The sequence below is a fragment of the Sus scrofa genome, chromosome 9 (genome assembly GCF_054392235.1).
Source record: "Sus scrofa isolate SSC_HxYL_T2T_F1_AM1 chromosome 9, Sscrofa_HxYL_maternal_Yorkshire_Landrace_v2.0, whole genome shotgun sequence".
NCBI lineage: Eukaryota > Metazoa > Chordata > Mammalia > Artiodactyla > Suidae > Sus > Sus scrofa.
In genome coordinates this window covers 35,254,995-35,272,652 of record NC_139391.1, presented here as the reverse complement: position 1 = coordinate 35,272,652, position 17,658 = coordinate 35,254,995, and the positions used below count along the sequence as shown (strand labels likewise).

Genomic DNA, 17,658 nt, shown 5'->3' with positions numbered 1-17,658 from the left:
GATATACTATTTTTCTCCTATGAAAATCTTTTTTCTTATGGCACTTCTCATTTTCTATAAGCATTATAGATACTTTAAGAATTATATAAGGTAATAATTATAGTACTGGATGTCCACTGTTAAACAGGTGATCTTGTTTATCAGGTATTAAGTTTAATCCAACAACTTATCCAAGGCAGACAGTTTACAGGTAGGGATGTTGAGACTTGAGTAATTATCACACTATTATTATACCAATGTAAAGTGTTGATAACAAGAATGGCTGAATAAATCCAAAATCTGGCCTTTAATCCTTGCATCAGAAGTCGTAAATGTAAACAGCCCATAGTCTTGGCAAGAAACACATATTAAAAAAAATCAAGTCAATATACATGTATGTGCGACTGGGTCACCCTACTGTACAATGGAAAATTAACAGAACACTGTAAACCATCTATAATGGAAAAAAATAAAAATCATTATAAAAAATAAAATAAAATAAAGGCACTCTAGATGTTAAAAATAAAAAAGGAAATCAAGTTAGGTGGGGACAGGGAAAATGGGGGAACATATGAATGTAGCATTATAGACTCAGTTCCAAGTAATTGTTGTCTTGTGGAAATTCAAGCAAGAGAGAACAACAGTACAAAACTTTATTTGAAATCTAATAAATAAACTTATGATAAATAACCAATGCCAAAAGAATTGCATGCATGAGGGCCAAAAAAACTCTTCTATGTTCATGATGGAGTCTGTGGACCACCAAATTTGACTTCTGTTGTAGTGCATGTGGTCTCTGCTGTACTAAGTAGATTATAAATCCGTGCACCTCACTCATGTCAAGTAGTCACTGCTTGGTCAAGTAGTCATCTCCCTTGACACTGTTTCTCATCTGCAAAATGGGATCAACAATGCCTGTATTCATTTCCTAGAACCGATGTAACAAAATGTCACAAATTGCGTGGCCTAAAACAGAAATTTCTCTTACATGTTTGGAGACTAGAAGTCTGAAATGAAAGTGTCAGCAGGGTCACACTTTCTGACAGCTTCTGTTTTTTCTGGACTATCCTTGATGCCTTTGGTTTACAGCTACATTAATCCTGGCTGTTAGTACCCTATTGCTGCCTTCCCTCTGTGTATCTTTTTTCACATGTTCTGTCTGTCTGTTCCTGAGTCTCTGGTCACTGGTCATATTGAACTAAGGGCCTACTCTACTCCAATATGACCTAATCTTAACTAATTACACTTCCCTTTTTCCAAATAAGAGCACATTTTGAGTTACTGTGGGTTAGGACTTCCATTTATATTTTTTGTGGTACACATTTCAACTCATAACAATGCCTCTCTCACAGGGCTGTTTGTTATAAAGCAGTTTTTATTTGGATTTATCCTATTTATGCCACATTTCCTCACTCAGTAGACTCATTTTTCCTTAGCTCTGGAAAATTCTTTTAAAATTTTTTCTCTCTTCCATTTTCTCAATTACGTCTTTCTGAGATTTTAAGACTATATATATTAGAATTTCTCATTCCACCCTTCATACCTATGAATTCTTCTTTCAAATTTTCCAGCTCCTCATTTTAATTTATGGCATTTTAGATAAATTATATATGTCTCCAGATGACTTAAGCCCTCACAGATTTTGTGTGTCTTTCCTTTAATCTATCCATTATTAATTGAAATCGACATATGTCCTTTATACATGTCCCATTTTCATTATATTATTCCTTTGATTGTTCTTTTTTGTAATAAAATAATTGTTTTTCCCCCTTTATTTGAATCCCTCATTCACTGCCATTCTATACTCTATATTTGATTAATCCAGCAACTGCGTATCTTTAGGGACATAAATTTGTAATTTCTTTTTACTGCTGGTATATTCTCACAGTGGCTTGCTTTCTAGAGTGTTTATAAACTTGATCTTTTAGTACAGTTCCTATTTTGAGTGGAAGACCTGAGGGCCAAATTTGGAAAATAATTTCTTCTGCTTTTGCTGCCACACGACAAAGCCAGATTCAAGATCTCATACTCTCCCCCTCAAGTATTTGGCCCCAGTATGACTCCAAGTTTAGCCTTTCCACCTTGTGAAGGTTCCATAGGTCAGTGTTTTCAAAATACCGTTGGAACAGAAATCTGATACAAGAACACCATACCCCTCCTGGCTGCTGCCAAGCTCTTTGCTGCTCTACTACAGCCCACAACCTCTGCAGCTTCTTTTCCCAGCCACCCATAACTCCCAGGTGTTTCTTCCCATTTCTTGGCCCAAATGCCCTGGTTACTCAAGGCCCAGCTCCTGATTCATATGTGACCAGCCTCAAAGAACATGTTCTACTAAATTCTCAATGCTGTGGTGCATGGGGATCTCAGAGAGCTCCTAGTTATCCCTAATACTAGATTAGGACACTCAGCAGTGATAGTCAATGAAGGATATATATCAAAACACCTAGGATTATTTTTATGTGTTAATAACCCAAGTCTTATCCTTAGAAATTCTGATTCAATAATCTGGAGTAAACTTGAATATGTGTATGAACATCAGTGTTTTCAAAAGTTTCCTCTAGCAGGACCAATGTAGAATAAGCATTCGCTCCAATGTCTAGTTCTCCTTAAACACTCAATACAAAGTAGCTACCTTAGAGGCATGTTCACCTTACCCTCTCACTCAGGGTGCTACAGTGGCTTCCTATTGCCTGCCACATCAATTTAAATTACTCATTGAGGCTGGTTTTTGTTTTTTAAATTTTTTTTGTCTTTTTTTTTTTTTCCCCTATTTCTTGGGCCGCTTCCGTGGCATATGGAGATTCCCAGGCTAGGGGTCGAATTGGAGCTGTAGCCGCTGGCCTGCACCAGAGCCACAGCAACGTGGGATCTGAGCTGCGTCTGTGACCTACACCACAGCTCACGGCAACGCCGGATCTTTAACCCACTGAGCAAGGGCAGGGACCGAACCCGCAACCTCATGGTTCCTAGTCAGATTCATTAACCACTGCACCACGACAGGAACTCCAAGGCTGGTTTTTGTAAATCATCATAATCTGGACCCAATCTATCTCTCAAAAGACATTTCCCACTGATCCCAAACAAACACCTCATAATTCAAATACCTTTTAAAAATTCCCCTCCTTCCCTGATTCTGGCCTTCGAATTCAGTTTACATTATTTTTTAAAATCATGGACTTTAGAATAAAGCAATCAAATTACACTTTGTACTCATGAACTGTGCTATTGGCCAAGAGACACATTCATGCTGAACCTCAATTTCTGATCTTTAAAACTGGGATGCTAGTAGTAGTTTTTTAGTATTGTTGAGTGAGTGAAAGGACCTACCTTAGTATGTGGAACACAGAAATGTCTTCATACATTTGTTATTTCCTCTCTTCTCCACTAACAATTTGAAAGCTCTCCCTCCTACAACTAGAGTGTGTCCTGCCAGGCTGCATCCTCCTCCCTGATTGCTCCAGGTCATATTTAATTGACTCTTCTCTGATACATCACAGCACTTTTACCTATGCCCCAATTTATTATCAGTATCATTATTATCAATTTTTATATTTTATATCCACAAATTGTCTTCAGTTCCACAAGAACAAGGGCATAGTTCTGTCCTGTTTTTATATTCCATATTTCCCGAGAGGTGTCAGGCGCAGGGGCAGCATATCACATAGAGCAAGTGTTGGAGAGGGAGGAAACCTGGATGCTCACCCGAATTCTGCAACTCGTGCTTGCCAAGTCTCTGAATCAACTTTTACCTGGTCTACTTATTCATAGAATGGAATCGATGTTTATTTACCTGACTTATACATCTGCTATGACAGGCTGTAAAATAGAGCAAATGAAAAATCTAGAAGCATTTACAAAGTATATATTGACATTACCTTGCTTTTGAAACATAGCTCATGACTACTAAAGATGGGGGGGTGGGCTATGACAAGGGTTTTACACACATGATATGGCTCGGCTGTGGCGTTGCTGTGACTGTGGTGTATGCTGGCAGCTGTAGCTCCGATTCGACCCCTAGCCTGGGATCTTCCATGTATCACAGGTGCAGCCCTAAAAAGCAAATAATAAGAAGAATAAAAACAATTCTTATTGTGTGCTTACAGTGTACCAGGCAATGTTCTATGTTGTCTCCACATTTTCATTAACTTCACACTCAAAACTGTGTAGTGTGTACTGTTAATGAAAATAGTTTACATATAGAAGAACCAAAACATGAAAAAAATGTAATACTTCACTCAGGAGCAGACACTTAAAATGCTCAGTCTGGTGTTTTGAGTCCAGAGCCTGTGCTTTAGTCTCCACAGTGTCCCTCAAAACAGAGCCACCCAAAAAGGAAGAGTGTTAGATTTGTTTGATTCTGGAGAAAAAAATATTTCTTTTCTAAACGCAGATATTTTAGGAAGTTCTTTCCGTGGAACTTTTATGAAGCTTCCTTCTTACATGCTTCACAGGGACACGCAGCTTCCAGGACACAACCCAGAACCACGATGTGGGGACACAGGTCATTGTGGTTCAGATTCTCCTGTTATAGACTGAATGTCTGTGTGCCCCCAAATTCATATGTTGAACACCTAATGCCTGAGGTGGGGCCTTTGGATATTGAGTTGAACATGAAAGCAGAACACTCATGAATAGGATCGGGGCTCTTATAATAGAGATCTCAGAGAGATACGTTGTCCTTTCTGCCATGTGAGGATACAGTGAGCAGCTGGCAGTCTGCAACCCCCCAAAAGGAACTTTACCACAACTGAACCATGTCGGCACCTTGATCTTGGACTTCTGGCTTCTGGAACTGTGAGAAATATATTCCCCTTGCCTATAAGCCATCCAGTCTGGTGTTTTATGATAGCAGCCTGAACAGATAAAAGATGTCAAAAGACCAGTTACTCTTCTGAGTCACACTTCCTAATGAAAAAGAGATTCATTGTGGTATGAGTTTAATTGTGCGAATACCCTCTCATTCTTTTCTTATTCTCTAAGCACCCTGCCTTCTTACTCTGACTGATTCAAGTGCTGGTGAAGGAAATTTCCCAAGGATGCACTCCCTGATGCACTCTGAGCTTTGGCAATCTGATTATTTCTTTGGAAAAAAAAAAAAACAACAAAAATTCATATATATGTTTGCACAGTGGGTATTTCTCAATATGCACACACCCTGCTTAAAGGAAGGTGGAACATGCTTTCAGTTTCATACTACAAACCAAGCCTAAGAAGGGAAAGCCATGGCTGGTGAGTGTTTTACAATCTAAAAATATATTGTCTCTTGGAAGAAAGAGTTTTAGAAGGGTCTGGCTTTTGCAAAAGCCATGATTAGGTTCTGTAAATGTTTAGGTGAGCAGAACAGAGAGAGCACAAGGAGAAGGAGGGGTAGGGGAAAAGGGGAGGAAGGGAGGGATCCAGAGGCCCTACAGTCTTTAGAAAGGAAAGGCAAGGGCCAGAAAGGAACTGGGCTTTACTGGTATCCTGCTGTTGTTTTGCAATCCTAACTAAATTCTTAAATGTCATATTTCAATTGAAGGTGCAGAATTGACACAGAATGGGTACCAGCAGTTTTTGTCCCCACAGGAAATGGACTGTCACTGTTTCATGATTTTATTTTGCAGTTAAATAACATGAGGCATGTTAGGATGATCTCTGGTTTTCAGGTCCTAGCTCGGGGGTAGTAAATCTCAATCTTCAGACTACTCAGTGCACATAATACAGGTAACACCAAGGGAAGAAGAGATGTGGGCATGCTCAGGATTACTCCACTGTGTGGGGAGGGGTATTTTATTCACTGAATATAAAGGAAGCTATGCCCTATAGCTGAGATGAGAGGAAAATGAGGCTGTGTTCATGACTTGAGACATCTTTATGCTTCCAACAGACAAGATCCTGAAGGAGAAGAGGAGGCTGTTTGTCCGTTCAGTGGCCATGGGTACGATCAATGGCCTCTTGGATGAACTATTAGAGACCAGAGTCCTGAACCAGGAGGAGGTGGAGATAGTAAGAGGTGAAAACGCTACAGTTATGGATAAGGCCCGAGCTTTGATTGACTCTGTTATTCGGAAAGGGCCCCAGGCATGCCAAATTTGCATCAATCATATTTGTGGAGACGACCCCCACCTTGCAGGAGTCCTCGAACTCTCCACAGGTGAGGGTCAACATAGACTAAGGCTCATGTAGATCTATGTCTTTATGCCTTACATCTGATTTCTTCACTGTTCATGTTTGTTTTCAGACAACTTCCTTACCTCTGGTTTCAGAACCTCATTTCTATATCATTGGCCATGTCCGCTGTCTCTTTCTTTTTGGTTCCTACTCTTTTGGCTTTAGTGGCCTTCTCTGCATTAAAGCTCATTTCCTATCCTGAATATGTCATAGGTCATTTGTTGAAATTCATGGGGACAGTCTTGAAAAACTTCATACTGTATTCTCTTAGCAAGGCACTTTAGTTAGTTAGTTGTTTAGTTACATAGTTAATGCTTAGAGGAACTTAAGCAGTCATCTAATGGAAAGACTTAAGGTATGTAATCAAAGATTTTGTACAACTTCTCTCCAGGAAGAGTTAAATATATTTCAAGGATAGTGAAACACTCAGAGAAAAAATTAAATGCTACAGACAAGTAAGGATTTTAAGCAGGCTCTTTCTTTTAGCTGCTCCCGTGCACCTTCTTTGGCAGAAGATGGTGCGACACTAGCATGACACTTAGCTGTGGACCACTCCGGGAGGCCCACGCCCTCTAGGTTAGTCTCCTGAGGGCCCAATATAGGTCCTGCCTTCAGAGCTGCTCTTTCTGTGGTTTCTCTAGTTCCTCCGCACAGAAAAGACAGGAGCTCTAGTGGACTTCCTGTTACTGGTCTCGTTTGTGCTTCCCAAAGTGAAGAAGATGTTCTTTGAAAAATCAGAAACCATTCTTTTTCCTAGTGCTTGAGAGAAGCCTGTGCCCCTATAAGTGACATCGCAAATGTTTCTATGTCCACCTATGGGTAATTAATTTCTTGGGGTTTTTTTGGGAGATTTTTTTTTTCATTAACTTCCCCTTCCCAAGAATTAAAGGCAATCAGTCTATAATAATAAGGGTCTAGAATATTTGTACAGTAGCAAAATTGTCTTCTTCCTTGTCACATTTCTTTCAGCTCATAGTGCTTGAATCCTAGAAGCACCTGTACAACTCAGGGTGGTAACTCTAATACCTGGAGTCTCCCTCTCTAATTGTCAGATGATGCCCCCTCCGGCAGAGTTGCCATGGCTTTGTCACCCCCTCATCTATCTGCCATTTGTTTCAGGGCCCTAGAATATGATAATTGGATGCAATATTTAAATGTACTATAGTGGGAGATTTCTAAAAAAAAAAAAAAAAAAAATTCTTGACATTACTGTCATAATAAGGCCTCTTCCAGAAAATGTTCTTGAATTTATTGATGATTAATTTAGTCTAGTAGTCTAGATGGGAAGGATGGGACAAAAATGCAGCCTGCTGCCTTGGACTTAAAGTTTTGTGGGATGTCCTATGGCTCTCTCCCATTTAGAACAGAGACATTAGATGTATTGTGTCTAAAGAAACCTTGTCTTCAATAGGTACCATGGAGTATTTTTCAATTTTTGGCTCATGCCAATTCTTAGATTCTGGAATAAGCTTCTCAGGTGGGTGTCGCTGCTATATTGAGATCCCTATTAAACCTTAAATAAATTGAAATCCAATTCTTGTCCTTGAAATTGACAATCATAATAAATAGTGACCCTAGAGACTACATTAATAGATTTGAGTGAGTAGGGCAAATGCAGATTACAGAGATTATGGTCAGGGCTCCTGTCACATGCATAATTGTACAGATACCTTTGCAGGCTGGAGAGTAGCTTAGTGATCAAGAGCCCAATATTGATAATCAAGACATATTTGTGTTAATAGCCTGGCTCCACCATTTTCCTGTTCTATGACTTTTAGGAAATTTACTTAGACTGACTAGAGGTAGGCCTCAAATTCACCCTCATTTTCTGCTGTCATAAATCTTGGCATGGTTAAGTGTCCCAAGCGTAGGTGCCTTTTATTCTCAGTTTTCTCCAAAGTCCTGGTCAGCTCTGAGTTAGACAAACATACTTTTCATATATATCTGTTAAGCAGTAGTGGTCACCTCAGGAGCCTCATTAAAACATACATGATTTTTTGTTTGTTTCTTTTTTCTTTCTCTCTCTCTCTCTCTCTCTTTTTTTTTTTTTTTCTGGCTGTGTCCATGCCGTGTGGGAGTTCCCTGGCTAGGGATCAAACCCACACCATAGCAGGGACCTGAGCCTGCCAGATCCTTAACCACCCTGATCCACAAGGGAACTCCCATAAACATGCATGATTCTATAGATGATGCTATTTCAATTCTACTTTCATCATAGAAAATAGAAATTGAGGGAGTCACATCCAGACACTTTTGTTCTACCTAGTGTTAACAGTTCTAGCTGTTCATGTGTACAGGCTATTGTCTGCCAGTGATGAGTGTGGCTCCAGATAATTCACATCTTGAACAGGATTGAGACCTGTGCAAGGCATCTTCAATACAGAGTGTCCAACACATTGGGCTAAGAATCTTCAGAGATTAAAAGTGACTATTTTAATGTCCTTCATCTTTCCTCAGGTTCACAATCTGGAAAATGCCTTACTGTACAAGAATCCCAGGCGGTGGTTCCTCCTTTCCCAGGTAATGATATTTTCAAAGCAATGACATTCTTTGAACCCCACCTTCTTTGACATTAACTGCAGATGAATGGGAAGAACCCAGAGTGAGGGGACTATAGATAATTTTACCTTTTACTCTTAATTTATTCTGCTTTGGCAGAAACTTTTCCTGCAGCTTCACTATCATGTTTATGTTAACAAATCCTAAATCTCTGTTCCAAATCCTGACTACTCTTTTACTCTTAATTTATTCTGCTTTGGCAGAAACTTTTCCTGCAGCTTCACTATCATGTTTATGTTAACAAATCCTAAATCTCTGTTCCAAATCCTGACTAATCATCTGAGAGCCACACTTCAATCGTTCAAGTGTCTACTGAACGAATGCACTCATATCTCTGCAGACTCATTCTGTCTACATGTGCCATCCTTCCCCCACCTTGCTTCTCCTCCACTTTCTTCTACCTTGATTAACAGTATGACCATCACACAGTTATTCAAACCAGAAGCCTGAAATTATCTTAAGCACTTTCCTTTCCCTCACTTCTAACATTCAAGTGGCTTCCAGTTTTATTGAGTCATCTCTCAGATCTGTTTCTCCATTTCTATTTCTACTACTTGATTTCAGAGCCTCTATTCCTGCAGGGCTCCATAATTCCCCAATCATAACTCTCACTGTATTTTTTTGTAATTTTTTAAAAAATAAATGCATCATTTTCCCTCACAGGTCTTTAAGCTTTATGAGGAAATTGAACACATGACTTATTTATAGATAACATTAACAGAAATTGACTTGTAAGGTACATGCCACAAATATCTGTTAAGGCTATTTCACCAAATAATTTAGCCAGAAGTACCACTATTTATTATACCATTAGAAAATATTTAGCACATGCCAACTGTTTTACAGACCCTATACAATGGATTATCTAGAGAGTAATGAACAAAACAAGCAAGGCTTTTATTGAGCTTATACGAATATACAAATTGTGAATGACTAGACATTTAAGAATCCCCACCATCAAATTAAAGCCAGCCAAAAATTTAAGGATGGAAATGACACTACACACATCTGTACCAGTTAAGATTATATGGGCTGTGGTAACAGAGTCAAATATTTATAGTGCCTTTGATATGGTATAAACTTTTTTACCAGTTCATTGAAATTCTAAAATAGGCAGTTTTCATCAGAAGGCAGCTTTCCTCCAATTGCTAACTCAGATATCTAGGCCTCTTCCATCCCATAGCTCTGATATCTGGAACATAGGACACCAAAATAACTGTAGTAATAAGCATCAAGTTAGTGGCATTGGGAGGAATATGGAGAACCATTTGTGAAAGATTTCTTGAGGCTTGGCCTGGATGTATCACATAGTATTTTAGCCTGCATCTCATTGTCTAGAACTTAGATATATGGTCTCACCTAATTACTGGACTGGTGAGCAACACAGATTAACTGTGGGTCCAGGAAAAAGGAAAAAGTGTATTGTGGAACAGCTAGCCATTTTCTGCCACAAACTTTAAATACAAAACTTTTCATCTGACACAATATTGAAGGTACCATGGGAAATACCTAGGACCCAGATGACAAGGAAGTTCTTAAAGATATTTCAGTCGTCCAACCTGAAAATGGTGGCCTCAGCTTTATTGACTCAAGGTCAATATGCATTAAATTTCTTATTAGCAAACCTTATTTTTGTCTGAATCCAGCCTCTTAGTTATCAAATAATCAGTATTTTGCTTTTCCTAGAACAGTAGTTCACCCACAATTGTAGACTGATTTCATCTCAAAATGACCCTTTTCTCTTAAAATAAAAATACCTTATATTTGGAAAAAAGTCCTGGGAAGCAAATACTCCACCAAATTTAGAAAACATTCTAATGAATCTATTAAGGATGCATGTTTTCTTAGATATTCCATGGATTGGGACACCACTGTATAACCAAATACCCTAAGAAAAAATTGCTCTAATATAACACAGATATTTATTTTTAATTTTTTCTATTGTTCTTCTGACTCCTTTATGAAGAAATAGAACATAATAATGATTCCATATGATAGCAATTTATATTTCTCACATATATTCATCCTAATTATCTATTAGTTTTTCCACAGTCAACATTCCTCAGTTTACTTTGGTATGCTCCCTTGGTTTACCTAACTGAATATACCACAGTTACTTCAAATTCCACTTCAAAATTGAATATAATTTTCTCATTTAAATAATTTAGTTTCTAAAGGATCCTTCAGATATCAACAAAGATTATTTCTATTTTGAAACAAAGATTATGTTAATTTCTTTAGCAAGTACCTCATAGTATTAGTTGGTGTGATCAAATAAACTCCCATGGCTTTTCTCACATAAACCACTGTGAAAACGCCTCCTCCTATATTTGTGTAATCAATGCTTAGTACTGAGTTCCTCTAGGTGTGACCCTGATTTTAGCATTTATCATTCTATTTCATATTCATTCTAGTTCCCCATAGTCACATCTTCTCTTCCTCCCCATATGCACACACAGTAGAGAGATCCTAAAGGATAGGACAAAAGCCTTTCCTTCCTTCTTTCTTTCCTTCCTTCCAGTCGCTAACACCTACTACCATGCCTGTTAAGCAAATAAATAAATAGATACATAAACATATATATTTTGAAAAAACCATTGAAATGGATTCATTAAAAACTACTTCCATTTAATCTTATCCTAACTTTATTTGAAATAAATTTATGTCTTAACTATTTTATTAACATTGCTTTTGGAGAGTTTTATCATGCACAGCCTTGAAAAACTCCCTTTTGACTTTTTAATCAAAAATATTTGTTGATACTTATTCTAAGAGATGAACGTCATTCCCTATCTCACACCCCTGAAAATCTCTGGCTTGGAATGTATTCCTTTAGCAGTAAAGCATTTAGTGGTATTAAGGACTAGCCCAGGGTTGTATTCCTTAGAATTAATTTCTCCCCTCGTGGCTTCACACACAGATGATTCTAGGAGAAACACCAAATGGGACACATAGGCATGCCATTATTCATAATGTTTCTTGTCTCTTGCAGCCCCTCAGACAGTACAAGACAACCCAGTTAAGCCTGCATCTTCAGAGCCAAGAGGGAGCCTCAAGCTTTGCCCCCCAGACATAGCCCAAAGGCTATGGAAAGAAAAGTCAGCAGAGGTGCTGTAAAACATAAGGATCTGGATGAAAGACACACTGGAGACAATTCAAAACTGCAGTGGCTCTTCCTTGGAGCTAATTTCCTTGAGATATTCTGGAAAATCATCCTATTCCTTCCCTTACCTAAAGGATTCCTAATTCTTAGAATCCCAGGCTTATGTAGGGACTTCCAAGTTTGGTCAATTCCCTAAGTAAATAATTATAATAATAACAACAATGGCATCTATTTAATGCTTAGTATGATTCACACTGTTCTAAGGATTTTGTATGTAATAACAATTTAAACCTTCAACATAACCCATTTTAGAGATCAAGAAACTGAGGCGTAAAGAATTTGACTAAACCAGTCAAGGAATCAGTTTTAAACTTGAGTCATTATGGCTCCAGGCCTGTTCATCTCTCAAAGTCCTACCTCTCAAAAGTAATTAAATCAAATGCTCAGCTGCCATCTGCGTATTTGCAAATTTCATTCCCACTCTTGCAGTAGGACTTATCCCCACTCCCTGCCCTGTTTTTATCTATGGTTCAAGAGATTAGTTTTCTGGATAGATCTAAGAAAAGAGAATCAATCAGTCTTACATCTCTCTTTTTTTTTTTTTTTTTTTTTTTTTTGTCTTTTTAGGGCCACACCCGTGGCATATGAAAGTTCCCAGAGCTGTAGCTGCCAGCCTATACCAGAGCCACAGCAATGTGGGATCCGAGCCGCGTCTGTGACCTACACCACAGCTCAAAGCAACGCTGGATCCTTAACCCACTGAGCAAGACCAGGGATCAAACCCGCAACCTCATGGTTCCTAGTCGGATTCATTAACCACTGCGCCACGATGGGAACGCCAGTCTTAAATATTCAAGATGAATATTTAATTAGGGTGAGCAAGACTATTCATCCAACCTACTTTTCTTACAGATTTACCCAATAATGGAAAAATCAATTCGCACACGCCTTGCCCTCATAATCTGCAACACAGAGTTTGAAAATCTTCCCAGGAGAGATGGTGCTGATGTTGATATTAGAGACATGAAGATACTACTAGAAGATTTGGGTTACAGTGTGGATGTTAGAGAAAATCTCACCGCTTCGGTAACGTCTCTCATAGAGATGATGGTTATGCCCTTGATATTCCTAAAGAATGTTAGAAAGTTTGATTGTAGCCTCAGAAACTTAACCACTTGAGAGTCTAAAATCTAAATTTTCTCTCAGAAGGTACTTAATGCTTCTAACCTAGAGTCTTGAGCAAGAGTCTGGCAAAAGTTTTAACTGGGAAGTGTTCTATTAACTCAATAATGTCCCTTGTTCTCTGCTAAAAATCCCTGAATGGCATCCCATAACCCTTTCTTCACCTTTCTGTGAATAGAAACAAATTTTCTTTTTGTATTCCACTGAGTTCCACATCATCCAGGAATTCCTTAAGTGTCCCTTTATTGGATTCCAGGGTGCCCTGATAATGACTTACATAGTCCAAAATCAGTGGTATTTCTCTTCCAGGACATGGCTATAGAGCTGAAGGCATTTGCTGCCCGCCCAGAGCACAAGTCCTCTGATAGTACTTTTCTGGTGCTCATGTCTCATGGAATCCAGGCTGGCATTTGTGGGAAGAAATACTCCGAAGAAGTCCCAGATGTATTAGAAGTCAACACCGTCTTTCAGATTTTGAACACCTTGAACTGTCCAAGTTTGAAGGACAAACCCAAGGTGATCATTATCCAGGCTTGCCGTGGTGGTGAGTGCTGATATCTGTTACAGCATAAGACATTCAAGCATTGATCTCATCATCTGTATGCATCCAGTTTTTTGGGGTCTGCTCTTTAATGTCAAAGAACATCTACTGTCACCAAACAAGATTGTAGCTTCTGTGAATTTTATGACTGGTTGGTAGATACTTGTTACATATTCAACTAAAGAGGTGCCATTTTTAATCTTAATACTTTGGTATTTGGATGGGATGTTGTTAGTATTCATTTGAGGATTAGGAGAGATAAGGGTTGTTGAAAATATAATTCTTGATGTGTATATGTGTACCCACATGTGAATGAAAGATAATGACAAATAAATTAGTAAGTATGGTTGAACAGATGTTTAGGGGAGAAAGTTCCCTTGTCTTCTGGTAGTAACAGGAAACCAAATCTTGACTTTCCAGAGAAGCAAGGGGTCGTATGGATAAAAGATTCAGTAGGACCTTCTGGAAATTCCTCCTTACTGGCTGCAGAAGATTTTGAGTATGATGCCATTAAGAAAGCCCACATAGAAAAAGATTTTATTGCTTTCTGTTCTTCAACACCAGGTAATGAGTATATGTGTAAGGCATTTTTGTTACACCTTATCCATGGAGACCAAATAAATGTGTACATATTTTCACTAAGTTAGTAATTAGTAAACTCCTAAGTTGCAAAATATTTTCCTGGACTCTGAGGGACAAATAGAAACATATATGTATGAAAATAAACTAAAATCTGACTCCACATACAAAAAGGTCTACAATGTTGGGATCACTCAACAGTTCAAGTTATGTATTTATAGAAGAGTGGTATTTATAAGAGGTAGGGAGAGGCAGAAAAGCAGACAAGACATATTGAGTCCTTAAGTTAAAGTTGTTTCAACTACAAGTATGGAGTTTATGGAATAGAAGAAACCTGAATGATTCTAAGGTTAAGTTTTGGATTAAGAGTCCTGCCAACTATATTCTAACTCTGCTATTTAGTACTTTGTAAACTAGTTCCAGTGATTTAGCTTCTCTGGACTATCTTTGAATTCCTCACTAATATATGCAAATACAAATATCATTGTTGTAGGGATTAAATGAGATAATGAATATGAAATATCGAGCATGACACAGAGTAAAGCACACATTAAATGATTGCTATTATTAAATATGTTTCTATATTATAACTTAATTCAATGTTTTCCCTTGAGTTACTTTCCATCTCAAGGTTTAAATAGAAGTCATTTGAGTTTATTAATCCACTATGTTTTGGAATTTCTTGGACATTAACATTCTCTTGACTACCTGCGGCCTTAAAGCCTTGCCTCTGATCAAATCATTTAATTTAAAGATTATTTCTGACAATGAGGTATCATCTCTCAGAAGTAGCCTGCTTTTGCAGTGTGTTGACCATGTCTTGATGTAGAAATCAATTTTCTTCAACAATCAAAAAGAACAGCAATAGGCAAAACTTCCACATGTTTACGGCTTGAATGTATTTAGCAGATTTCAATATTAGATAAAACTATTTTTAAAAATTCTTTGATCCCAGCCTTCCACAGAGATTTACCTCTGGCTGTGATAAGCCCTTTGGAGGCCTCTGGTTTCTTGACATCCATCCTTCTGGTTTCTGTCTCCTTTTCATTCACTTTCTTCATTCCTCCTTTCTAGACGGTTCATGGAAATGCCAATTCAGTTGTCTTCAGTTTCCATTAGTAAACCTAGCTTCATGTTCTCTGGTGTCAACCCCAATTACACTGTAGTGCTCTCCTGAAGAAATATGGCCATCCATATTCTTCACAAAGAACTTGAAGAGATACCTGCCTGCAACTCTCTCCCACCCATTTCTTTTAACTGAAACCAGCTCCATAAGATAGATGTAGTTTTAGATGACTTTAATTTATTGTTATTATACACTTTATTATCATTTTCATTGACTAAAAGATTGTGCTAAAGCATGTATCCATGGTTAAGTACACAGCTATTAACAATTTTATCATATATTTCTTTGTATAATTTTAAAATGGGCTTCATAACTTTTATGTCTCTACTAGTTCATATAATTATTCTTTTTCAATATTTTCCTTCCATAAGACTATTCTGTCACCATTAGAATATGGTCTTTCCTTCTTAAATCTTGTCTAGGAATGTACTTTTTTTCTGTTGGTACTATTTTCATATTAGTTAATATTTTCTTTGTCCAAAACCTTAGGATCAATATTATTTGATTTTAATTAAATTATTTACAAAGTAGTTAAAATTGAAATGTTATTGATATAATCACCTTGTATAGACTGGGTATTGTGTATCTTATATTCTCCCAGACCTTTGTGATGGATTACTTCTAATCTTATTTTTTTTGTTTGCTTGTTTGTTTTTGCTTTTTAAGGCTGTGCCCATGACATATGGAAGTTCTCAGACTAGGGGTCAAATTGGAGCTACAGCTGCCAGCCTAAACCACAGCCACAGCAATGCGGGATCAGAGCTGCATCTGTGACCTACACCACATTTCACCGCAACACCAGATCCTTAACCCACTGAGTGAGGCCAGGGATCGAACCCACATCTTCATGGATACTAGTTGGATTCATTTCCACTGTGTCACAATGGGAACTCCAAAGGATTACTTCTAATCTTTAAATATCTCTTTGTGGCATAATTATTACTCTACTCATTGCAGCCAAGGCCAGTACATTGCAGTGTGTTTAAGTAACTTAAATCAAATCAGTAAATAGCACTCTTGGGATCCACATGGAGGTATTTCTTTCTCAGGGCCCCTAAAATCACTCCCCTCCACCCCATTCTGCCTTTCTCTCTTTACTAGATTTGTGGTTCCTCGAACTCAAAGAGTGTGCTGCCCTAACATCTGCACCATATACAGTATATTTTATAGGACTTTAATAATTTATAAGTGAAAATATACACACTGAATGTTGAATATATTCACATAACCATGGCATACAGTATGTAGGTAACAGTGGGAACTCAATAGTCTGCCTCAGCTGGAATATAAATCCTAGGGCTCCATCTAGATGGCCAGGCAAGACCCTGCATGACATTTAGAATGTGCTTTCTTCCTAGATAATGTTTCTTGGCGACATCCCTTATTGGGCTCTCTTTTTATTATTAAACTCATCAAAATTTTGCAAGAACATGCCTGGTCCTGTGACCTGGAGGAAATTTTTCGAAAGGTAGGTACTAGATACTTCTTATATTCTACTTCCTTGTTTGACTAATCTAATCGGAAACCAGAGGGAGCAGCTCTGGACATGTTTATCTTCTAAAAATGCCTATCTTTTCAATGAGTCTTGAGGTTCTTAGGTAAGTTCGCCAGCCTGGAAGCCAGTTCCAAGCTGTTATGAGCTAGAAAACAAGCCCTAGGAAACAATCATTTATTTTAACTCCTCTATTGTCCTGAATAGACGAGTGGATTTTAACTTGCCTGTGCCCATTACTATTAGATTTGGAAGTAGATTTTAAACATATGATCATTCTATGCTTATATATGCATATTGTTGTGATTTTTACAGGTTTTTCATTTATTTTATCATTTATTTCTGCTCTACTTTTTGCAATTTTTCCACCATAGGTGAAAATCCTTTCACTCAGGAAAAAAAAAAAAAGCCAAAGAAAAACTACAGACCTTTTTTTCCTTTCAGGTTCGATTTTCATTTGAGCTGGCAGATGGTAGGGCGCAGATGCCCACTGCCGAAAGAGTGACTTTGACTAGATCTTTCTACCTCTTTCCAGGATATTAAAATAAGTAAGTTGTATCAGTGTCCATGGACAGATGTGTGTAGTGAGGGTGGGGCGAAGCTGGGATAAAACTGCAGAACTACATCCTTGTCAAGGTCTCAAGGTCTAGTATAATCAATGGGAGATAATGAAAGGATGCCTTGATGCTGTTCAGTGCAGACCACACCACATTTCTCTCAAAGTTCTGCCGACTTAGGGAGCCATTCACAAGGTTAGCTGATAAAGATCGAGAGGTGGCCATAAGATGATGAAAGCTCAGTTTTAGATGTTCCTTCCCTTTACCTCAGCAGGGCAAATTTAGAAATAATATGAGCTCTTCCCTCTCATGAGTGTGTGTAACCTCTTGATAGAGTGATTTTATAACTTGCATTTCTTTTAGAGGAACTCTTTTTTTATGTTTGTTTTA

General features: G+C 38.0%; 1 protein-coding gene across 1 annotated transcript; it reads left to right on the top strand.

The window, feature by feature from the left end:
• Positions 1-5,844: 5,844 nt before the first annotated feature.
• Positions 5,845-17,254, top strand: CASP1 (caspase 1; the record flags this gene model as incomplete). The annotated part of the gene is given in 8 exon segments (NM_214162.1): positions 5,845-6,112; positions 8,587-8,649; positions 11,681-11,796; positions 12,704-12,877; positions 13,283-13,517; positions 13,935-14,078; positions 16,578-16,687; positions 17,156-17,254. Coding segments are annotated over 8 exon segments (1,209 nt in total), but the record flags the coding sequence as incomplete, so codon positions are not given.
• Positions 17,255-17,658: the final 404 nt, after the last annotated feature.